The following is a 26,169-nucleotide window of genomic DNA, read 5'->3' as shown; positions in this document are numbered from 1 at the left end:
GAAGTTGAACCTCAAGGATAGTAGGGTCTGAAAATAAGGGAGTTTTCCTCTTTTTTTTGTTTGTAAATTTTCTTGGCAAGAAAATGAGAGAGAAATACAGGAAAAGCACATATTCTTCTCACATACCATTCATTTAACTCTTGTGTTAAAAACCATTTTGAGTTTGTCATAAAACTTTGGAAAACATTTGTCATTTTTATTTTCTAAGTGTTTTTCTTCCATACAGGAACTTGGCATTGATGGCGACTAATTTGTGTGTTTTTCTTTTTTTTCTTTTTTTCCTTTTGCATGCTGTCCCCTGTGTTGGAACTCTCAATAGAGAGTAAGTTGGTTCAATATTTGTTGGAAACCTAACTTTACTGCATGACTGTGAAATTAACCCTTTTTCTCTATTTTCTTTCCCAAAGAGTTCATGCAGTGTTGGAACCTTTGCAATCCACGAAATGCTATCTGCAGTTACGCAAACTGTCATTCTGTTTGGAGATGTGCTTTTTAATCTACTAATTAATCTAATTTGATTATGTTCTTCTGTTCTATATTTGATGACTGGCACACCTAAGGCATGGGGGCTTCCCTGGGGCTCAGTGGTGAAGAACCTGCCTGCAATGCAGGAGACCCAGATTGGATTCCTGGGTCGGGAAGATCCCCTGGAGAAGGGAATGGCAACCCACTCCTGTATTCTTGCCTGGAGAGTCCCATGGTCAGGGGAGCCTGGAGGGCTACAGTCCATGGGGTCACACAGAGTGGACACGACTGAGCGACTGACACACAAACTGATATAAGCAAGGCTGCCTCAATTGTAATAACACAAATATTACAGTTCTTTTCCCAATCCTAATATGTAGGATTATACATTGAGTCTGTTGAAGGTTATTAAAAAAAAAACTTCCCAAGTTTCACAGTCAATTTTTTTAAATTGAGTTCTAACCTCCTCATATGCACTTTGTACTGTTCTGTAAATGGTGTCCCATAAGAGGAAACAGAGCAGTTTAAGGAGCAGTGATCTCAGCTTTCTCTTCTGAAATCAGATGTCTAGCCCAATGTTTTATTAGTATATCCACTTTTCTCTTTCTCCTTTAATCATAGATAAGGAAATGGGAGAATATCAACATCTATCTGACAGTGAGCTCTTTGTTCACTGTCAGTGAACAAAGTCACATGAAATTTTATGCAAACTTCCAATGTATATTTTTGGATGGAGATATATATATGTGTGTATATATATATATGCATAAGCATTTTGAAAAATAATAGTATAATTCTATATGTAGAGTACTATTAGTACACATTTACAGTTTTATTCAGCTATACTCACATTTTATCTAATCAAAAGAAATTTCTACTTAGGAGACTCAGACATGTCTTCCTGAAGAAAATGGCAGTTCAGATCTTGACAGGAACATAAACTTTGGATTATATCAGGATGAGAAGAAAGGGCCTCCTACAAATGACTACCCTGAGTCCAGAGAAGTTGGAGATGTCAGAAAGTTCATAGTAAAGAAAACCTTGGCTGTAGTGAAAGGAAGATCATCCATATCTTCCCTTGCATTGAGAAAAGGGTTTAGTTACCAAGGTAAATTTTACTCAACTAAAAGAAAATTCTTACTTTTAAGGCAACTTTCCCTACAATTTCATCAGACAACTTTTTAATTGCATTCTCAAGCTCTGATAACTTTAGATTTGGTTCTAACTGGTGACAAAAGACTAAAATAGAGCCATTGTTCTCAAATGCTATATATTCCAGATAGGAAGATAACATAAATACAGAAAAATTTAAAGAACACTGTAAAGGTAGCCCAAGTACCAGTTTCAAACAGGGATGGACAGTGGCTATTTTCTAAAGATATTCAAGAGGCTCTTTGGCTGGGACTTGAGTGGTAAGCTTTGTAGGGAGTCACGTACTTTGTGTAAACAGAGGGATTAGAGAGTGTGGTAGGAAATCAGGAGTGTGTGTGATACGTGTTTAGGGATGAAGACTTTATGTTGCCAAATCATCCAACATCAGTCTGAAGAGTTAGAGCCTCGTCTAAGCATTTGAGACATTATTCTATAGACAGTGAAGGGACATTAAAGAATTTTGTTTCTGTCGAAAGAGCGATGTCACCATCTGACAGAAAGAAGTCTGAGTTGGTCTGCTGTTTTGTAAATAAAGTTTTATTGAAACAGAACTGTGTTCACTTGTCTGCACAGTGTCTGTGGCTATGCTATGATGACAGAGTTGAAGAGTGTGACCCACATCATATGGCCTGCAAAGCCTAGAATATCTGCTTTCTGGCCTGTTAGAGAAATCCAGACTTGAGGTCAGAAAGGCCTGGTGCCTACAGTGATGTTCTGATCAACAGATTTGAGTAAGGCCTAAAGTGAGAGCTATTATAGAGATTATTATGGGGCCTAGAAGGCTAGATCAGAGAGGCTCTGTCAAGGAAGTCATAATTTCGATGAAAAGAGAATCAGGATGAAGATCTCAGAGATCTCCCCACATTCAGGATACAAAAGGAAAATGCCTGGTAACAATGAAAAAAGGGAGATAAGAAGAGGAAAAACAGTGTCAAACTATGGAATGGCCAGGCCTACTAAGCTCCTGAAAAAGCTTTGACATTTCTTGATTGGAAGGTAATTGATGGGTGCATTAGGATGGAAATTGAAGGCGAAATTCTTGAGACAGTGTCTTCTGCATCGGTAAACAAATAATTCAGGTTGAGAATAGAAGAGGAAAGATAGAGGAGACCATACTTTCGAGAGCAAGAATACAGGTAGAAAGACTAGTCTTCGAAATAAAATTTGCTCTCCCTTGGAGAAAGAGTTATTATAAGGATAGCTGTACAAGAAATCAAAGTGAGGGGAAAGTCAGTGGAGAATTTTATCATGAATGGCAGTCAAGTAGATGAAGAAGTCCAGTAATACTAAAAGCCAAGTGATTTAGCCATTGATGAGCTGTGGAAACCTTGAGCAAGTAAGTCCCTTAATTTTCTAGTTCTCAATTTTCTGAGAATCAGATAAAATGAGAGAGTTGACTTAGGCATTCTAATGCCTTTGATTTTCTAAATGGATTTTGGTATAGTGAAAGCTTAAAGTTGGAATCTTAAGGAAAATAGGCAGCAGTTGAAACAGTAAGAGTGAAAAGTGAACCAGAGAATGAGAGAGTGTTGTGCTGGTACACCAGGCTTAGGGGAGTAGCAGGAAGCCCTGATTTGTCATGTTTGTTATAATTCCCGAGGTGTAAATAGTCCCAAATGGCTGATTTCAAGCCACCAACCACCTCACAAAATTCCTGAATATTTAATGTTTTGACTTTCTAGGCAGGTACTGACTAACACCAGGACGTCACTGGACGGATTTGCTAGTCAGAGTGAGTACTAGGTTAGATACATGTATTTGTTATGAGTAGGTCTATTGACGTTCCTCAGGCCCAGAGACAATTCAGTGAAGCTGTGGTCCAAGTGGTTCTGGTAGGGTAGTACTGGAGTTAATGAATCCACATTGTGATTAAGAACAGTGTTGAGGCACAGGTACTTACCACCTTGAGATCAGAGGTAACAGAAATTTTAAGTAGTCATACTTTCTGCTTTTACAAATAGTGTCTTGAGCAAAGTGTATTTTTTCTAAGGCTTCCCAGGTGGCACAGTGGTAAAGAATCGGCCCGCCAGTCCAGAAGATACAAGAGATGCAGGTTCGATCCCTGGATCAGAAAGATCCACTTGAGTAGGAAATGGCAACCCACTCCAGTATTCTTACCTGGAAAATTCCATAGACATACAGGCCTGGCGGGCTATATTCATTCCATGAGGTTGCAAAGAATCAGACATGACTGAGCACATACACACAAGCACATCTTTTTCTAACTCAAATTCAGATGTTAAAAAGCTTAGTTACAATTCTGATAGATAAAATGTCCTTCATTTCTAACATGAGAGAAAAACAGGAATTCGTGTATAACTACATAAAGGAAAGTCAAGAAATAAAATATATATTGAGAGTAAAACTCCTAATTTTAAATTAGCGTACTTACTTTGGACTTAACTTTTTTAAACCATAGATTTTATAATCCATTGGGATTATAAATTGTCTCATAACACAACATGGCTGACATTATCTTAAGAACTTTTCCCTCTTTATGTAGAAATAAATTGTCCAGTATGATACTGAATTTATTGATGAGATATAACCTTATTGTATGTCACGTGTTGTAGGTATTTTTAATGAGATGAATCACTTAGGAATTTTAGCTTCCCTCCCCTTTAATTTTTCTTGAATCTTATAAGAAGTTTAAAACTAGTAGATTAATATTGGAAACAAGTATAAAACCCCTTGGTAGAAATGGAGACTAATAGCATGCCATCTGGTTCTTTGTAGAAATCATTAAAATGTAGATGTAGATTTGTGTCCTGATTTTATTTATTTTAGGCACAGGTATCCCAGGTCATTTAAGGCTTCCCAGGTGGCACTAGTGGTAAAGAACCCGCCTGCCTGATGCAGGAGTCGTAAGAGACATGGATTCTGTCCCTGAGTTGGGATGATCCCCTGGAGGAGGAAATGGCAATGCACTCCAGTATCCTTGCCTAGAGCATCCCATGGACAGAGGAGCCTGGAGGGCTACAGTCCATAGGGTTGCAGAGTCAGACATGACTGAGCAACTGAGCACACAGATCATTTAAAATTACTTTTGGGGCAGTTTTAATAAATAATACATCTTATACCAAAGAATTTTGTGACCACTAACATTGTGAAAACTAAGAAGTCTCCAATTAGCCCATTATGTTAAAAATCATCTTATATATTAAGGTAGCTGTCAGCATAGTCTTCCTCTGATTAACTCACTTGACACTTCAGAGAGCTGGGGACTGGTGAGACTATGGGTAGTTTCTTGCCCTAAATTCAGATAAAATGAATTTCAGTTTAAGCTATGGCATCATTGACAGCCTTAGGTGTGCCAGCCATTATGGCCAAAGTTTCTTTACCAAGTGATGCTGCATGGAATAGCTAATTGTCGAACTTCAGCAGAAGTTGGATAACAGTTCAAATGTACTCTTGTATCACAGAGTCCAATGAAAAGCGAGAGAGATTGTTTTTCCGCTTGGCTGCCAATCGCTGTGCCTCTGATTCCTGTATTCCTTTCTCTTTCAGTTTTGAATTGATCATAGAGGTCAATATTTCCTCCTTTTTCTTCTCCTTCCCCCATTTACCCACTGTAGGTATTCAGCATGTTTTTGGAGACTCTAGTGGACTTCATACAAGTCCACAAAGACGATCTTCAAGATTGGTTGTTTGTACTGCTGACGCAACTACTTAAAAAAATGGGTGCTGATTTGCTTGGGTCTGTTCAAGCAAAAGTTCAGAAAGCCCTTGATGTTACAAGGTAAGATTTTTCTTCATATATTTCAAGTTTACTGAGTAGTAATTAAGAAAATTTAGTTTTTGTGTTGAAAGTTCAGATTTCTGAGTCCTTTCAAACCATCAAAATTTCATGAGCTCCATTTGAAAATTGTTAATGATGTCCATTTACATGGTATAATTTGATACAACATAGGTTCTTAGTTCAAACATTACATTTAATCTATAAAAATTTTCATTAACATCGGTTGAGTAATTCAAGAAAGTAATTTATTGTAATTAAGATGTAACTGCAAAGTAAAAGATTTTATTCAATCTAATATAAAGATAAAATATTTGCTAAATTTAAAAAGAATGTTTTATTATGCATTCTTTTTTCAGAAGATTTTGAACCAATGATACATTTCTACTTTCTTGTGTAGATTGTTGAAGTGACTTATTTCAAATATCCATTTATTAAGTTGAGGTGAGTCTAGAATTCAGATATTAGGTATGGAAACATCTCTGATACTGTTGAACTTTTCCCTGAACACATTTTCTGATTAAATCTATAACTGAGGCAAGAGATCATTATTTGCTCTAGTGTTGCTTACGGGGTTAAATTTATACTTGCAGGGTATAAATTCAAATGTTCTGGTTCTTCTGGGAGTAGCTTTTATTGTATTCTTTACCACATAGACTATACCACATACAGATATGCTTCATGCATGCTTTCTAAATGACATTATGTTTTGGTATTAAAAACAATCTGTTAAGTTTGCTAAAAGCCTACTTGCTGACTTAATTTTTATTTTATTTTTATTTTTTTTGCTTTGTTCTTTCCGTATTTCAGAGAATCTTTTCCAAATGATCTTCAGTTCAATATTCTAATGAGATTTACAGTTGATCAGACCCAAACACCAAGCTTGAAGGTAAAAATTTGAGGTCTTTTGAAGACATTGTAAGGAATTGAAGTATTTTATTCATAAAGTTAATGTTTGTATTTCTGTCACATGAGAAGCTGTTCAATCAGTGGATTTTGTTTTTATAAACTTTCAGACAGTCAAGCCAGCACTTCGGGACCAGCTTCACTCTTTTTGGAGCTCCAAGGTTTTATTGGTTTTGTTTTAATCTGCATTATTTCTTTTCTTAACTCTCTTTACAAACTCTGCAGTGTTTCTGATAATGTTTGTATGCATCTATATATTCAACTACTAACCATTATAAGCCTCTAAAGCATGCACGGATTTGATTTCAAATGTTATTCGGTGCCAGATTATCTTCCGGAGAAGCTTACTGGGGACTCATAGTTAGAAAGCAACACAAGTATGGCCGTCTAACCCTAAGCTGTTGTGTAAACTCTCTCTATAAAGTCTTTTCTCATTTTATGTTTGTGATTTCCCAGTCCTTTTTTTTTTTTCTTCAAAGTTTAGGAGTTTGAATAGGTATTTTGGGCAGAATATAAGTTTTGCCTATGTATTTCAATTAACAAAAATTTTTACGTTTAATCTCAGAGCTGTTCTCCAGTTCTTCTTAATTGAAACAGTAGCTTTTTTTTTCTTCTTACAATGTGATATTTCTGATGTGTGCATAAGCTTTAGATTTGGGATTAGCTTTCTCAATTGTTATTAGCACACATTTTCTAATAATTTATGTGGAAACTAGGTAGATACCAATTTTTTGTTACAAATAATTATTTAACATAGAAGAAAATATGTAACCCTGAATTCTTTACTAAAAATGGTTTTATTGAGTTTTCTTAAATGAGATTAACGTCAGGGAAATAACAAGCATATGTACATTTACAAGCCTTATACTTTCTGCTCTGTTCTGCACGAAATGTTTCTATAAGCATTATTGCCTTGGATTGATTTCCCTTTTTAGTTTCTGAATATGATTTTGCCTTAAAGTCACAATTATGTTTCTTACCAGGGTTGACATGTACTCAACATATGTTATTTTCTCAGAGCTGCTTTGTGAAAGAGGTTCCATCTGTTTTGATTTTTAAAAGTGACCTGCAGAAGGAGAATAATTTACTTGCTATTATTGATAGACATTGTTTAAACTTGTTATTTGTCCAAGCCATTGTGCTAGGTATTCCTTATAATTTTCTGTCATTAATATTTATAATACGTGATGAACTGTAAACTGTGGAAAGAATTATGATTTAGGTACTGGTGGTAGGTATTCAAATGGTATTGAAAACATATAGAGTTGTTACATGGGCCAGTAGAAATGGAGGTCTGAATCATTAGTTTTCAAAATAAGGGTTGCTAAAGGCCTGAAGAGAAAGACAATGGGAAGTATAAAACTAGTTTCCCTATTAGGAAATGTCATACTGAAGACTGGAATCACAGACTGTTTCTCTGAAAGTCATACATACATATACATACACATATGTATGTTGCGATGGTTTAGTCCCTAAGTCACGTCCAACTCTGCAACCCCATGAACTATAGCCTGCCAGGCTCTTCTGACCATGGGGTTTCCCAGACAAGAATACTGGAGTGGGTTGCCATTTCCTTCTCCAGGGGATTTTCCCAACCCAGTGATCAAACCTGGGTCTCCTGCATTGCAGGCAGATTCTTTACTGACTGAGGTAAAGAATATTTACCTCATATTACTTCGTATTTATGAGGGAATATGTATGTGTATATGACTTTTAGAGAAACAGTCTATGTAAATATATATATGTATATATCATAATCTATTATATGGACGTATGTATGGTTTTTATATATTATACACACATATATACATAAAGCTGCAGGGGGAAGTCACTGTAGGGGAAAGATACCCACAAATTGATGTCTTAGGATAGCAAAAAGGAATTTTATTGGAGCTGTACGTTATGCTGAAAATAAAAGTAACTTTGAGATGGTTGACAGGATTAAGACTTAAAGACTTAACAGATTATAGAAAAACACAAATAACTAAATAACTTCAGTATGAGATTTATCAAAATTCTTTATTTAAAAAGTGCTGGATCTTTCAGATAAAATTTTATATTTCTCACAGACTGTCATGTAGCCAAATGTCAAAAAGGAAGCAATAAAAAAGACAAAGATGGCATACAGAGTGATTTTATTTGAGTAATATTTTTTAAATAAATGGAACTTTTTGACTTTTTTTTTTCTGAGTTTCAGAAATATGTTTAGAATTATACACACCTTAGCAACTATATTGTTTTTTCCTCTCTGAAGAAGAATGCATGTTTATGTTATTAAAAATGCAGACTATGTTTATAACCTTTTGAAATATACTTCCAAAATATAAATTTTCAAATGATTATATATGTATTATGGTTGTTTTGCTTATTTGTATAGTAAACACACCTATTCTATGAAACTCTTTAGAAATTTTATATGCCTCTATAAATTGCCAAGACATGGTACTAATTAAATCTCACATAGTGCAAATAAATATATTCAAAAAACAAAATGCATTGATGTTTATTCTTTGATTTACTTTAGCTTTCTTTCAGCTGGCCTCACCAATAGAAGGTGACATGGCTTAAAAATACAGAATGTATGTGTTGCCACAATTTAGTTGGACCTGCTACTCAAAATTAACCATACATCTCTTTCCCTCTTCACTGTATGATTTACTCAGGATGGTGATGGGTTAACTTAAAAAAAAAAAAAAATTTCTTTAAGTTATAGTTACTTCTTAAAATCATGTATTATGAAATGAAGACAATAAGTTGATGCTTTCTATCTTCTTTAAACTGGAAACAGAGAGGGGAAAATGTTCAAGAGTCAGAAGTTTAACTTATTACTTCTATATATTAATTTGACATAGTACTTCCCAGAGACCTTATTTGGATTGAGTGAGAGAAATGATCAATAATAAGATCAATAATAGGGGATGAAGGAGTACAGAATACCTGATTACCTTAATCTTTGACAATATTTTTTCAAAGTTGCTATTTTAATCATACATTTAAACCTTCCTTTTTCTAAGTCTACAGATCAGCATTTAGTATGTGTTTAGAGTCTGCTGTATCCAAGGACTGTGCAGTCTCCCAGGTGCCATTTCTAAAGTGCACTGATAACATCTTAGAGAATCATCGTTTAGAAATCTAGAATGTTAGACATGACTTTAAAAACAGTAGTTCTCTTTTTCTACCCTACCATACTGAGAAAGGGGAGATTATTTAATAATGGCTTTCTCTAAGGATAAAGAAGGCTGCATCTGAGAGAGGGCATGTGTGCTTTGCCCCACCTCTTGCTGATTTTGAAGCCTGCATCCTACCACAGTCCTACCTACCATGCCACCCACATATCAGGAATTTCTAGGAGAATAGCAAGACTTTTAAAACTCATATATTATACTTCTTTTATGCACATAAGTATTGTCTCTTCCCCAGTGGTCCTTCTGTAAAGCTTTTTTGTCACATTTATTTTGAGAGGTGGTTCTAGCAGTTGATGGACCTATTACGGAACCTGGTCTCATTGGAGCCTTAATGTATATTTATCAAAAACCTGTATTGCCCACTTTGATTATCCACTTGATTACCCACTGGATGTATAACACCTTATTTCCAAAACCCTTTGGTTCGTTTCCCCAAGAGGCAAATTATCCTTCAATGTATAAAGACTGGTTCTCGGGGAGATCTAGACAAGAGTGTGCTCTAAGCTCTGAAGGCAGACTAAAGGAGAAGTGTCTAATCTTATCAAGAGAGTCTTCAGCAGTTGTTCAAAGATGGATAATAAAATTTATAAATTCTGCTATGTGTGGGAAAAAAGCCACATTATCATATACTTGTACCTCTGATAGGTAGGTGGTTGTATGTATAACTTTTCTTTTGCTGTTGATGCTTTTTCATTTTGTATTTGTTAAAAAAAAAATATTACCTAACTATTTCTCAAGTGTTCTTACTGCCTGACGATGCCCAGCTGATTGTCCTCTCTCTGTGCATCCCTGTATAGGTGAAGGTTGCTATCCTCAAATACATAGAAACTCTGGCCAAACAGATGGATCCAGGAGATTTTGTAAATTCCAGTGAAACTCGCCTGGCAGTGTCTCGGGTCATCACCTGGACAACAGAACCCAAAAGTTCTGATGTTCGGAAGGTATGTTTTAGTTTAAGATTCAGAAGATAAATTAGAAAAGCACATCAGTCATTTTAGATTGCCAGTTAAGGAAGCTAATATTTTCAGGATGTTACCAGTTAGCATACCTGGTGATATAAAGACCTTAAAAAAAAAAAAATCCTCTCTTTTAAATTTTATCCAATTAATGTGACTATAATTTTCAAAGTTAGAGTCAAAAGCAGCTGTCTTTGCCACAGTCTCCTAACCTCTACTCTTACAGCCATTCAAAATGTTTTTCCCTTGCATTTACCTATGTATTTCAAGTAAGAGTTTGTACTGTTTCTTGATGTATTAATTTTAGGCATTATTTACTGACCTGTTGATAGATTCAGTCATTGTGTATCTGTCCGTATGCCTTAGTAAATGAAGATTTCACTTTGCAGTATCCTAGCCTATGTCTTTCCCCATAACCTTCAAAATACTTATGAATCAGCTGTTGGTAATCAGTAGAAAAGAGTTAATTTTGACTGTGGAAGTATTAATTCCTTCACCAAGTGGTTAATTACTGCCTCCCTCCTTATTTGTCCTAGTGTTAATAATTTGCCTTGGTTTTCATTGTCCTGTTTCTCCCCCCAACATATTTTTTAAGTGTTAATAGGTTCAACATCTCTGCCACATGCTCATGGCTGAGATTTTCCATATGCTCAAAAACACTGGTTCTTTCTTTTCTGGGGTGTTCCTTTCTAGACCCTCTGTTCTCTTCACCATCTTCCTGAGATTGCTCTTCAACCCTAATCGTTCGTTTATTGCATCCTGTATCTGGCTCTACTGACAGAACCAGAGTAATCAAAACAATATGGTATGGACACAGAAACAGACACACAGATCAATGGAACAGAATTCTGAGAGCCCAGAAATAAACCCATGCACAAATGGCCAATTAACCTATGATAAAGCAACCAGGAATATACAATGAGGAAAAAAATAATCTCTTCAATAACTGGTGCTGGGAAAACTGGACAGCTACATGTAAAAGAATGAAATTAGAACATTCTCTAACACCGTATACAAAAATAGACTCAAAATGGATTAAAGACTTAAATGTAAGACTGAATACTGTTAGTATCCTAGAGGAAAACATAGGCAGAACACTCTCTGACATAAATCGCAGTAGTGTTTTTTGGTTCCATCTCCCAAAGCAAAGGAAATAAAAGAAAAACAAATGGGACCTAATTAAACTTAACAGCTTTTGCAGAGCAAAGAAAACCATAAACAAAACAAAAGACAGCCTATTGAATATGGGAGAAAATATTTGCAAATGACTGTTAAGGGATAAGTATCCAGCATATATAAACAACTCGTACAACTCAACATCAAAAAAAAGAAAAACAGCTTAATTGAAAAATAGAAAAACTGAATAGACTATTTTACAAAGAGAAAATGCAGATGGCCAACAGGCACATAAAAAGATGCTGAAAATCACTAATCATCAAGGGAATACAAATCAAAACTACAAAGAGATATTACCTTACACCGGTCAGAATGGCTGTCATCAGAAAGAACACAGATAACAAGTGTTAGCAAGGATGTGGAGAAAAGGGAACCCTCATTCACTGGTGTTGGAAATGTAAATTGGTGCAGTCACTGTGAAAACAGGTCCTTAGTTTCAAAGAACTAAAAATAGAACTACCATATTACCCAGGAATTTCATTCCTGGGTATATATCTTTAAAAAAAAAAAAAAAAAAAAGGCAAGAACATTCATTTGAAAAGATACACACACACCAATGATGTTCATAGCACCATTATTTACAGTTGCCAAGATCTGGATGGTAGCAACGTGTGTCCATCCACAGATGAAAGGATAAAGAGGTGGTACACACACACACACACACACACACCATGGAATACTACTAAGCTGTAAAAATGAGCACAGTTTTGCCATTTGCAGCAACATGGTTGAACTTTATGCTAAGTGAAATAAATCAGACAATGACAAATACTGTATGATGTCACTTATGTGTGAAATCTAAAAAATTAAACAAACTAGTGAGTATAATAAGAAAGAACCCTATTCACAGATACAGAGAACAATCTAGTGGTTACCAGCAGGAGAGGGATAATATGGGAGTGGAGAATGATGAAGTACAAGCATTTAAATATAAAACCAGTCACAATGACATATTGTACAAGGGAAATAATAAGTATAAATGAGTTATAATGTATGAGTCACTATAGTATACACCTGTAACTTATATTGTATAGCAAAAAGAGTACTTCAATTTTAAAAATCAGGGCAAACAAACAAACAAAAAAGATTAAGCATAAATTAATAAAATACAGAGTAGAAAAGTGATAGAGAAAATTAGTGAAACCAAAAATTGTGTTTTTTTTAAAAGATCAACAAAATTGACAAACTTGTAGCTTGATAGAAAAAAGAAGAAGGCTGAAATTACTAGGTTTAGAAACGAAAAGAGAATTTTATTACTAGCCTTACAGAAATAAAGATGATTATAAAGGAATGCTACAGTATTGTATGCCAGGAAGTAGTAAACTTGAAGGAAAAGGACAAATCCCTAGATAGACACAAACTAACAAAACTAACTGGAAAAGTCAATAGAACAGTTAAGAGATTAATTTAGTAATCAGAAAACCAACAAAGAAAAGCCAGGTTCAGATGGTTTAACTGATGAGTTTTACCAAACATTAATAGCAGTTCTTCTCAAACTCTTCTTTAAAATCCATAAGAGGTAGGAACACTTTCCAACTCATTCTATGAGGGCAGTTTTATCTTGGTAACAAACCCAGACCAAGACATCACACACAAAAAGAAAATTACAGATCAGTATCTCTTACAAATATGGACTCTTTTAATCCTCAACAAAATACTGGCAAACCAAATTCTGTAACATAAAAAGAGACTTACATACCAAGACCAAGTGGAATTTATCACAGGAATGCAAGGTTGAGTTAACATCTAAAAGTCTATTATAGTACTCCATATGACTACTAAAAAGACAAAAGCCACATGATTATCTCATCAGAAAAGGCATCTGGCAAGATCTGACATCTTTCATGACCAAGACTAAATAGCAAGCAAACTAACAAGGGAAGGGAACTCTCTAAGCCCAATACCGGGCACCTCCAAATATCCATAGCTACTTAATGGTGAAAGATTGGATGCTTTCTCTGTAAAATCAGGAACAAGAGATAGATGTCTGTTCTCACCATTTCTCTTCAACACTGTAGTAGGGTTCTAGCCAGGACAGTTAAGCTGGAAAAAGCAAAACCAAAAAAAAAAGATGAGAAAGAAAATGAAAGAGACAAAAAAGAAGGAAAGAAAAACTATTTCTATTCGCAAATGATATAATTTTATGTATAGAAAATCCTTTAGAATCACTAAAATATTATTAGAACTAATAAACCCATTCAGCAGGATTGCAGGGTGCAAAATTAATATACAAATATCGGTTGTATTCTAAACACTTGAACAATCCAAAAATGAAATTAAGATAACAATTCCAGTTAAAATAGCACTAAGAAGATTAAAAAGCGATACATTTAACAAAGGAAGCACAGAGTTTATAGTAGAAACTATAAAACAATATTGAAAGAAATTTAGGATGGAAAATCATCCCATGTCCTTAGATGAGAAGATCAGGTCTTCTTGGATCAGAAGACTTAATATATTAAGATGTCAGTATTCCCCAGAGTGATCTATAAATTCAGTGTAATCCCTACCATATCCTAGCTGGCTTTATAGAAATTGAGAAGCTGATTGCACAATTTGTAATGGAATTCCTGGGGCCCCATAATAGCCAGAACACCCTTGGGGAGAAAAAAAGTATGAGGACTTTACACTTGCTGACTTCAAAACCTAATATAAAGTAATGGTAATCAAGGCAGTGTGGTACTGGGTTAAGGATAGACATAAAGAGCAATGGGATAGAATTGAGAGTCCAGAAGGAAACCCATGTCTGTGGCCAATTGATTTTCACCAAGGGTGCCAAGACCATTGCCCTTGGTAGGCCATATTTGTTATACTTTTCATAATCCTGTCTTACTTTCAAAAAACAAATGGTAAGTCAAAAAAATGTTTTTTATTGCTTCAGCAAAGAAATATGAAAGCATGTAGGAACATCTTTTTCCCTAGGAAAGGTGGTCTGGCACTATTGAACAGAAATGTTGAATGAAGAAAATGATCTCCTTTGGGTAACCAAAATATATTCATCTGCTTCTTATATGTCTTTGTTTTCTAGGCAGCGCAGTCAGTCCTGATTTCCTTATTTGAACTCAATACCCCAGAGTTTACAATGTTATTAGGAGCTTTACCAAAAACTTTTCAGGATGGTGCTACCAAACTTCTTCATAATCACCTTCGAAACACTGGCAATGGAACCCAGGTCTTTTTTCACTTGTTTTATTTTTTTTGGTCATTGTTTAATGTGATGGATGGTTAACAACAGTAATTGCTTGCTTTTTTGCGTGAAGTAAACTTTGATCCTAATATGTAATTTTTGCATCTGCATTAGGCAGCATTTCCTGAGCAGAAATAAATATTGTCCTGGAAAGAATAGTCCTTAGGCCTATAATTGTTCTATTATTATTTGGGGTGCATTAGGGTGGTGGTGAATGATTACCACGGTATGAACAAGGAAAGTGAAATATAGCAGAACTTAGATGAGAACTTAGATCAGTGCAAGCCATGAGAATTAGAACATGCTCTTTAGATGAACCAGTCTTTATTGGAGGACCAGAAAGGATGACTTATTCCAGGAATAACAGGCCCAAGGAGGGTAGTGCTTTAAAGGATGTGTTCACATTTAATAATTACAGGCTTGTCAGTCTATAGGTGCTTGAATAATACAAGAGTTTGTTTTGGAGAAGTAAGATCTGAGTAAATGAAGTGTTAGTGTTATATCTAAATGGGATTGAACTATTTGCATAATATGCCAAAGAATTGAACTTGGGTTTTAAAAAGACAAAGAGGACAATACCTTTGATAATGCATAAAGGAGAACGCAGATGCACTTATGTCAGGAGTAAGGTAAAGTGTAAGGGGAAAACAATGTGAGAACCATTTCTTGGGGCCAAAGTCAATTACTTTTTTAAATGGAAAGGGGGAATTCCCTGGTGGTGCAGTGGCTGGGATTCTGCACTTCCATTGCCAGGGCCGTGGGTTGACTCTCTGCTCAGGAAACTAAGATCCCACAAGCTACATGGGACAAAAACTAAAAATTAAAAACATAAAAGGAGAAGATATTGTTTTATTATTATCTTAAGAGATAGGCAAATTGCTAATATAACCAGATTTTACTTCTTTGATGTCTTTGTAAAAATCATTTGTAAATCAAACTGAAGGAGGAACAAAATTTAAGTGATTGTAATGATTGGAGGTGAACTTCCAGTTGTTCAAGCTGGTTTTAGAAAAGGCAGAGGAACCAGAGATCAAATTGCCAACATCCACTGATCATTGAAAAAGCAAGAGAGTTCCAGAAAAACATCTATTTCTGCTTTATTGACTATGCCAAAGCCTTTGACTGTGTGGATCACAATAAACTGTGGACAATTCTGGAAGAGATGGGAATACCAGACCACCTGACCTGCCTCTTGAGAAACCTATATGCAAGTCAGGAAGCAACAGTTAGAACTGGACATGGAAAAACAGACTGGTTCCAAATAGGAAAAGGAGTACGTCAAGGCTGTATATTGTCACCCTGCTTATTTAACTTCTATGCAGAGTACATCATGAGAAACTCTGGGCTGGAAGAAGCACAAGCTGGAATCAAGATTGCCAGGAGAAATATCAATCATCTCAGATATGCAGATGACCCCACCCTTATGGCAGAAAGTAAAGAGGAACTAAAAAGCCTCTTGAATGAAAGTGAAAGAGGAGAGTGAAAAGGTTGACTTAAAGCTCAACATTCAGAAAACGAAGATCATGGCATCTGGTCCCATCACTTCATGGGAAACAGATGGGGAAACAGTGGAAACAGTGTCAGACTTTCTTTTTGGGGGCTCCAAAATCACTGCAGATGGTGATTGCAGCCATGAAATTAAAAGACGCTTACTCCTTGGAAGAAAAGTTATGACCAACAAAGATAGCATATTCAAAAGCAGAGATATTACTTTGCCAACAAAGGTCTGTCTAGTTAAGGCTGTGGTTTTTCTTGTGGTCGTGTATGGATGTGAGAGTTGGACTGTGAAGAAAGCTGAGTGCCGAAGAATTGATGCTTTTGAACTGTGGTGTTGGAGAAGACTCTTGAGAGTCCCTTGGACTGCAAGGAGATCCAACCAGTCCATCCTAAAGGAGATCAGTCCTGGGTGTTCATTGGAAGGACTGATGCTGAAGCTGAAACTCCAGTACTTGGGCCACCTCATGCGAAGTGTTGACTCGTTGAAAAAGACTCTGATGCTGGGAGGGATTGGGGGCAGGAGGAGAAGGGGACAACAGAGGATGAGATGGCTGGATGGCATCACTGACTCGATGGACGTGAGTCTGAGTGAACTCCGGGAGTTGGTGATGGACAGGGAGGCCTGGCATGCTGTGATTCGTGGGGTAACAGGGAGTCGGACACGACTGAGCGACTGAACTGAACTGAATGATCAGAGGAAGGAATTGGCTTAGGGCAGGGAGCTAATTTAAGATTGTTAATTTGGAATCTTGTTTAATTATTGAGGAAAAAAGGTTGTTGTGGTAATATTTAGGAGAAGGAATAGCTGAGGATAACAACAACAACAAAAAACTTAAAGAGCTAGATTGCTGAATGGGAAGAAAGTTTTTCCCCACAGAAACTAGAGATAAGTACATGAATATTTTAAAATAATGACCTAGCGGGACTTCCTTGGTGGTCCAGTGGTTAATAATCTGCCTTGCAGTGCAGGGAACATGGATTCAATCCCTGGTCAGGGAACCTGGGATCCCACATGCATGGAGGAACTTGAGTCTGCATGCCACAATTAAGGCCCAGCGCAGCTAAATGAATTTTAATAATAAATTTAAAAAAAAGAGAACAGTAAAATAATGACCTGGGAACTTCCCTGGTGGTCCATCAGTTTAGATTCTGTGCTTCCAGTGCAGGGGCATGGGTTTGATCCTGGTTGGGGAGTTAAGATCCCACGTGTCTCACTACACAAAAAACTTTTTTTTTTTTTTAACCACCAATGTTCTTACAAAAAACTTTTTTTAATTTTTTAAAATACATAAAATAATGACCTCTTAATATAAATCTGGCTCTTTCATGTGTTCAACATGTTGACTGTATGGCTTCCCTAAGAGCCTGTCATATGTTAATGTTTATTTGATTCTTGTCCATCAGGGTTCCATGGGAAGTCCTTTGACAAGACCAACACCACGGTCACCAGCCAACTGGTCCAGTCCTCTTACTTCTCCTACCAATACATCACAGAATACTTTATCTCCAAGGTAATAAAAGGATTGTTTACCATCATGGTTTGTATTTGCAGATTCCCATTCTTAGAAAAACTGATATTAATATAAATCCAGTTGATTACTACTTAACTAAAATGTCTTGGACACATAGAAACTTAGCAAATTAAAACAATGTTAGGTTTATTCCAAAATGAACCCTTTAGATGATAATAATATACAGGATATGGAATTCTTTTTTTTGTAAGTGACAGGAAAACTTATGGACACAGCTTTTGGAAAAAAGCAAGCAGTAATTAAACATTAAATAACATAGTTACTGTTTCTCAGATAAGCTGTATAAATCCATTTATTTCCAGTTGTGTCTTTCAGTTATAATAGTTGATATAAACGATGAGTTCAAGTTATAATGAAAATTTTAGATCTAATATTGGCCAACCACCTGTTAAAAATAGAAAAAAAAATTAAGTTTATAGACAAAAAAATGTAAAAATAAAAACATAGGGAAGGGTTAAATATAAAATGGCAATATGTATACTTCTTAGGAAAAAAATATGATCTTGAGATTGATCCTTCATGAGATCAATTGTGAAATTGTGAAATGTTCACACACTTGAGCAAATCCCACGTTAGCTATATTTCAGAAGAAGTTATTAATTAACTCATTAATGGATTAACATTTTTATCCCTTCTCCTGGTCTTTAAAAAAATGGCTTAGTAGCCATTATTGTTCTTATCAGCTTGATTTTTGTTATTAGCCATATAGCATATTCTTCATCATATTCATTACAGTTATATAAGATGTTTTATTATATTGTAAAACATATTGCAAACTTACCATCCTATTTTTTTCATGCCTATGCATATGTGATAATTATGATGGCTAAATTCCAGGTGGAGTTGAATTTTAGAATCTGATTATAGAACTCATATTTCAGTAGGACTTCCCTGGCAGTCAAGTGCTTAGGGCTCTGTTTCCACTGCAGGGGCACTGGTTCCATCCCTGGGGTCAGGGAAGTAAGATTCTGCATGCCTCATGATGTGGCCAAAAAAAAGAATTCATATCAGTAACACTTATATTCTATGTTAAAAATTCTCAATCGTCTTACATATTTGTGTAAAATGTATTCGTCTCCTCTTCCAGCAGTACCCACTGGGGTTAGCAGACTCTGTAAAGAGTCATATGGTAAATATTTTAGACTTTGCAGGCAGGGTAGTCATTGTCAGGTCTATTCAACTCTGCTGTTGTAGTGTGAAATAGCCATAGACAATAGCTAAATAAATCAGCATTGCTATGTTCCAAAATAATTTCTGGAAGATCCCCTGGAGGAGGAAATGGCAATTCACTCCAGAATTCTTGTCTGGAAAATTCCATGGACAGAGGAGCCTGGCGAGCTACAGTCCATGGAGTCACAAAGAGTTGGAGACAACTGAGCACGCACACACATAATTTGAGTTTTATATAATTTGCATGTGTCACAAAATATGTTTTGATTTTTTTCTCAGCTATTTAAAAATGTAAAAAAAAGTTCTTAAGGTGAAAAGAAAAACCAGTTGTCAAGGGCTGTGCCTTATAGAGTCACTATAAACTGCCCTTGGTGAGCAAACAGGGGAACATGCTCTTTAGCCATTTATACCTGTCAGGTTTTGTTTTGCTAATTATGCTTTAGAACATACACATTCTCTAACTCTGTGTTTATAAACATCCTGTGCCATTTCCTCAGATGTATTCGTATTTTAAAACTACACAGAAACAAAAATTAATTGTTATCTTTTTCATAGTGCTTTTGATTATGACACAGAAAATATGAACTCTGAAGATATTTATAGCTCTCTTAGAGGTGTCACTGAAGCAATTCAGAATTTCAGCTTCCGTAGTCAAGAAGATATGAATGAACCATTGAAAAGAGATTCTAAAAAAGATGATGGCGATTCAGTGAGTATTTGAATATTCTTACATTCTACATGTTTTCATTAAGAGTTTTTAATTTTGTTTTTAAACTTTGCTTTCTGTCACTTTCAGATATAAACTTCCAGGAGTCAATTACTCAGTATTTACTGAGTACCTACCTTGCTCCAGGCTCTGTTCTAAGTCTTAGATTTACAAGGCATAGATGCTGCTCTCAAGTTCCTTGTGGAGTTTTAGATAGAGATTAGTGCTGTAGGAAAGATGACATTTGCATTGAGACCCAAATAGAGCCTTATAAGATCTAGGAGAGGAGAATTCCATTAAGGAAATAGCAGGCACAGAGACACTTAGATGGGAGCAGGCTTTGTCCAGCTGAGAACCAGGACGAAAGCCCGTGTAGTTACGAAAGCACGTGCGTTATGAAAGAGCGGAGGACCAGAACATCGGCCAGATCCCATGGCTCTTGTAGGACAAAATAAAGTGTTTAGACTTTTTGAAAATTCCTGTTCAGTGTGGTGATATTTTCATCAGTTTGTGTGGTTCCAGTTAAGAATGTTATGACTCATCTTTCTAACATTTGTGAATATTATTGTTCAGTTTGTTATTTCTGCCACTATATAAAGAGCTGTTGATATTTCTACTCTACTTCGACTTTTCTCTGACATCTTAGACTTTTCTAAGAACAAGCTGTCCCACCATTTCCTGTGGAATCTGTGGTTTCTCAGTGTTTGCACAGTTGTAGAACACTGCAGTACTTTAGCAGGTCTCTAAAGGGCCCCCTTCTCTGCCTCCTGACTTCTTTCCTGCTATGGTTTTTCTCCCCATGCCTACATGGCAGATGGGCCAGAAAACTGAATGCCAAAACCCTGCTTCCTACTCGTATTTGAGGTTCCCTGCCTCACAAGTTGAGTGTGGTAGCAGTAAGAGGTAAGGAGGCATCACTGCATGATTGAGACTTCCCTCCTAGAGTAGCAGGGGCAGTGCCAAGTAGTGGATTCTGGCAAGAGTGAGTTTGCCATTTACTCGCTAGTCAGATTATCATTTGTAAACCTCATGTCTGCCTAAGGAAAATAGGGATGTTACTGCATACCTTAAAAAATTATTATGCGTATAATAAATCATGTGATTCCATCCAACCCAGACCTCTTCTGAGTTCCAGATTCATACATCTAGCTTCCTGTTTGAACTCCAGATCTTTCCCCCAAACTGTTCTTTTCTGTCTCAGTTGATACAATGCTAGTTGCTCAGCCAAAAACCTTGGACACACAGTTGTCCTCATCTTGTCTCTGTGTCTCATCCTCCCTACTCAGTCCATCAGGAAATCTGCTTAGTCTGTCTTCAAATACAAGCCGCAGTCTACCCAGTAGAATTTTTTCCCTTGTTACCTCTCCAACCTCGTCCCCTACTACTCTTTTCTGCTCTAGCCACTTGCCTCCTCGCTATTCCTTGAATGTACAGGGCATGCTTTTTGCCTCAGTGCCTTTGTCTTGGCTGCCCCCTCTGCCTTAAACATTCTTACTCCAGATAGCCGTGGCCAGTTTCCTCGTTTCCTCCAGATCTTTGCTGCAATGGCTTCCCAGTGAAACTTACTCTAACCACACTGACTCACCTGCAGCCTTGGCACTCAGATCCCTTTAATACTGCCCTTGCCTGCCATAGGAGATTCACCTCCTACTGTACCACATACATAACTCACTCATGACATTTTCTAATGTCTCTGTCCCTCAACTAGAATGTCAGCTTCATGAGGATAGACGGCATTCTCTCATTTGTTAACTAATATATTCTCAATGCCAGTAATGATGCCTGGCATGGAATATGTGTACAGTAAATATTTAAAGAATGTTTGTAGAACACCTTGCTACTGGCATAGCACGTGGTTGCTCACTGTATGGTGGTAATGGTGGTATTGATGGTGGTAATTGGTATTTTGATAAGTTATGTTAATGCGCCCAAACTCCATCATGCAGCGTTCCAAAAGTCATGCTGTTCTATGTGGCCTCTTGTTCCTTAAGTAGGCCTTTTTAAATTCAGTTTTCTTATACTTTATTAACATATTGTCATTGTAGACTTTACATTTAATAATGAAATCTGGGAGCTTTTAGTTCTGTGTTTCTAATGAAAGTTGTTTTGTATCTTTTACTGGCATAGAGAAACTTGCTAATCACATTGTATATATTTGATCCCGCCCTTGATAAGGAAACTGTAGGAATCATTAGAGACAGTGTTCTTTCATGATTCTTATTTGCCCTTATGGCTATGGTTTCTTTACATCTTTTCTAGTAAACTTGGACTTTCTGAATATAAGTTTTAGCTCATCATCACGTGGATTTCCATGACTTAATTTTTTTCAGCTGGTTTTTGTTATCTTTTCAAAATAGCCTTTCAAGCGGTAGGGAAATACCTTTTTGGACTTTCAAACAGATATTTGAAATGATTTAATTTGCTGTGCCTTCCTCTTCCCATTAATAGATGTGTGGCGGTCCTGGGATGTCTGACCCAAGAGCAGGAGGTGATGCTACTGACTCAAGCCAAACAGCCCTTGATAATAAGGCTTCACTGCTCCATTCAGTGCCTGCTCACTCCTCTCCACGCTCCCGAGACTATAATCCATATAACTATTCAGATAGCATCAGTCCCTTCAACAAGTCTGCCCTCAAGGAAGCCATGTTTGATGATGATGCTGACCAGTTTCCTGATGGTATGTCCTGTCTGTGTTCGGAGGACTGGTAATCAATGACACAAAAGAATATATGTGTTCTTTTTGTGTAATTCCCTAAAAAGGAAGGATCTTTGAGGGTGGGAATGTTCTCTGCCATCTTCTAGGAGCTCATTTCTATTGGTTCAGTAGTTTTCTTCTTCATAATAAAAGATTAATCCTCCTAAGATCATCCTTGAAATCAAGAAAACTTTAGTTTTCCCAGGAACAACTGAAACCAGTTACATTTTCATTTAGTTATTAATTTTTATACAGACGGACAAAAGCCTTTAAAGGGATACCCATTCTTTAGTGTGAAGTTATAAACTCTTTAATCAAGGATTGAATATGGGAAAAGGTACAATTAAGATTTGGAGTTGGCTTAGGTCTAAGCTGTGTGTGTGTGTGTTAGTCGCTCAGTCATGTCAGACTCTTTGCGACCCCGTGGACTATAGCCCACCAGGCTCCTTTTTCCATGGAATTCTCCAAGCAAGAATACTGGAGTGGGTTCCCATTTCTTTCTCCAGGGGATCTTCCCAACCCAGGGATTGAACCCAGGTCTCCTACATTGCAGGCAGATTCTTTACCATCTGAGCCACCAGGGAAGTCTGGGTCTAAGCTCTTAATACTTAGGAAATAAGCTGTGTCACCTGCGAGGCTGGTTGGCCTTCCTGCACTTCACTTGTCACGGTTGGAGATGCCATCTTACCTGCCCTTCTGATCATAGTATGCTGTAAGGTTTGGATAAGATGTATAGAAACTGATTAGAAAGTGTAAAACAGTGCAAAGAGTATTTTTTTTATTTTCTTTGTTTTTAATAATAAGGAATTGCATATTTCCTCTGTAAATTATGTGATTCATTACTTCTTTATTGAACTAAAGGCTTAAGTAATCTTTAGTAATATGTAACTAACTGTAGATAAACTTGAAAGTCTCCCCCTCAACACTGCCTCATGATTTCATTAATTAGGTATTCATAGTTTCTGGTATTCCTTTATTCCTCAGTGTTGCTGTCAGTGAACTTATTTTTGCATAAACTTTTGTGCACATACACAGATAATTTTAAGAGCATTCTAGAGATAGAATTGCTCAATTAAAGGATATGTAAGTCTTAAGTTTTCAGAGTTACTACCAGTTACCAACTCAAAACACATGGCCAGTTTAAGTAGTACTGATTTCCTCAGCAACCCAGAATGTTTAAGTGTTTTTATGTTTTATCATTATGATAGGTATAAAATAGGTTATCCTAATAAGCATTTCTTTAATTGTTAGGAAGACTGAAAAATTAGCTCTCAATTTTGTTTTTTAATTTTTCTGATTTTGAAGAGTAGAAAGATCTCTTCACTTCTGTATTTCTTTACTAATGCAGTCGATGAATCATATTTTTACCAACATGTCATATTAAGTGACTGAATATATCACAAATATCACAAAGGCAAAATTATGACAATATACCAAATTTCCTGAATTACATAAGAATCTATAAAATTGTGACCATTATGCACTTTGGTGTGTTTTAATCTATCATATGTAGTTGACTATGCTGTTGAGGTTTAGTCACAATGGCAGCATAACAGGAGTGTGTGAATAAACTGAACATAGCAGCAAAGTGCCCTTGGATCCCTGAGTCATAGCAGCAGCCTGGTGATTGAGACCTAGCTTTAACAACTTAATTGTTTTTATATTATTTATGCACAGTGGTCACAGCTGCTTCATCTCCCATCTATGTGTGTGTCTATGTGTAGGGTTGGGTTTTTTTTTAAGTATTATTTCAAAACAGGCAAAAGTTTAAAAGTTGTGAATACAGTTCCTTCTTGAGAAGGATCAAACCCCATCAACCCTAAAGAAAATCAACCCTGAATATTCATTGAAAGGACTGTTGCTGAAACTGAAGCTCCAGTATTTTGGCCACCTGCTGTGAAGAGCCAACTCACCAGAAAAGATCCTGATGCTGGGAAAGATTGAGGGCGGGAGGAGAAGGGAATAGCAGAGGATGAAATGGTTGGATGGCAGCATCAACTCAATGGACATGAGTTTGAGCAAACTCTGGGAGATGGTAAAGAACAGGGAAGCCTGGCATGCTCAGTCCATGGGGTTGCAAAAAGTTGGATACCACTGAACGAATGAACAACAACAACAAATCGGAAACAGGATATTTACAGTTTTAAAATACCTCTCCAAAAAAAAAAAAAACCTACTAATTACAAAATGAGTAACTTCACAGTGGAGAAGCCTAGGAGCAGCACCATAATTACGTAATCAAGGTTATATCACCAACCTTGGGGCAAAGTGAAATCGCGTGTTAGTCAACAGATGTACTGTCACCTCTGTGATACTGATGCCAAGAGCACATAATCTAAATCTGATCGTAAGAAAACATCAAACAAACCTTAATTTAGGGAAATGCTACAAAATAACTGGCCTTTAATTTTTAAAAGTGCCACAGTCATGAAAGCCAAGAAAAGACTGAACACTGAAGGAGGCGTGAAGACTAAATGCAACATGACCTTCTTAGGAGTATAGACATATAATTTACGTATAGACACATAATTTCCTATTGTATTCAATGGGTTATAATGTTTAATTATCATTATTTGTTTTGATGCTCCAGTTGTCCTTGACTTGACCACCAGGATCCCATTTAAGCTGGCTTTGTGTCCTTTTAACATGTCTCCATCCTTACATTCTGACACAGCATAATCTTACACTGTCCTTACTTCAGTCCTGGAACTAGCCATTTCTCCAAGGATCAATCCTTGGTTCCTTTTAATAGGAACTGATCTTTTAAGACTAAAGTTTGGGCACTTGTTATATACTTCCTCTAAGTGACTAGAGCTAAGGAGTATGTATGCATTGATATATATCTATTTCTGTATCTGTCAAAAGCTGTATGTTTGTACCAATAACTCCAATTCCAGTCTAGCACCATGAGATTAATTTTAGTTTCTCTCTTTACATGCTGATAACCCCTGTGAGAAGCCTGACTTCCATTATCTTTAGTACATTTACTTATTTGATCAGCCCTCCTGTGTGCAACCTGTTCTCCATCCCGACCACCACTTCCTCACTTGCACACACGCATGCCTCACCCTGCCGGGCTCCCCCTTCCACGTGGACACTGACACCCAGTGCCCTTCTGCTTGGGCTCTTGACAGATCACACCTGGTTGCCACTACATGGGGACACGCTTCCTATTCTGGCTCAACTCTGAAACGCCTACCTTTCCCCTTCTCACATGTGGAAACCCTGTTTACTCTGCCCATGAATGTGTCCCCAGGCACGTAATTTTGATGAGTGAAAAAATATCTTCATTTTATGAGATTGAGGAATTGTGTTTTTACCAACTTCTCATGTTAAAAGAGACTTGATATATCACAAATATCACATCACAAAGCCAAAATTGTGACAGCGTAGCAAGATCACCCCCTACTCTAATTTTCTTCTCCTTTACTAAAGATCATCTGTTTCCTATTTGTTAAAGGAAAATATCTTTGAAAATTAGCTGAAACCTAAACTGGGTTGAATAGTTCTGAACTTGAGAACATTATTTCTTCACAGCGTAATACTTGATTGACTTCTGAAACATAAGCCAGACCTTTTATGTTGAGTAAACACTCTTCAAAGATGGATAAGCCTCCTACTAAACCAAAGTAGTAGTTTCTCCAGGCTTTGCGCAGCAGTTATTTTCATTTATTGTCTGTTTTCTTTTTAAAATCTGAGGTGAAGACTTTGTTTGACATTATTGTGAATGTTGCTGACACTATCCTGTTTAATATATTGACCTCATTTTTGCTGTTTTGATTTTTCTTTTATACCCTGGCCCCAGG

At 36.5% G+C, this 26,169-nt stretch overlaps 1 protein-coding gene across 17 annotated transcripts in view; it reads left to right on the top strand.

Annotated features, from left to right (window-relative positions):
* Positions 1-26,169, top strand: part of CLASP2 (cytoplasmic linker associated protein 2) — a 180,761-nt gene that overhangs the window by 141,803 nt on the left and 12,789 nt on the right. For 9 of the 17 annotated variants that reach the window (XM_055557778.1, XM_055557776.1, XM_055557772.1 and 6 more), the window contains 8 exons: positions 5,193-5,356; positions 6,164-6,242; positions 6,370-6,420; positions 10,242-10,385; positions 14,605-14,748; positions 17,665-17,771; positions 19,518-19,671; positions 22,117-22,345. In XM_055557778.1, coding sequence (XP_055413753.1) covers positions 5,193-5,356; positions 6,164-6,242; positions 6,370-6,420; positions 10,242-10,385; positions 14,605-14,748; positions 17,665-17,771; positions 19,518-19,671; positions 22,117-22,345 — 1,072 coding nt within the window. The remainder of the gene's footprint in view (positions 1-5,192; positions 5,357-6,163; positions 6,243-6,369; positions 6,421-10,241; positions 10,386-14,604; positions 14,749-17,664; positions 17,772-19,517; positions 19,672-22,116; positions 22,346-26,169) is intronic. The other 8 variants (XM_055557784.1, XM_055557781.1, XM_055557783.1 and 5 more) reach the window with 1 other exon arrangement.

The sequence above is a fragment of the Bubalus kerabau genome, chromosome 20, assembly GCF_029407905.1.
Source record: "Bubalus kerabau isolate K-KA32 ecotype Philippines breed swamp buffalo chromosome 20, PCC_UOA_SB_1v2, whole genome shotgun sequence".
NCBI lineage: Eukaryota > Metazoa > Chordata > Mammalia > Artiodactyla > Bovidae > Bubalus > Bubalus kerabau.
This window is presented reverse-complemented; position numbering and strand designations above follow the sequence as displayed.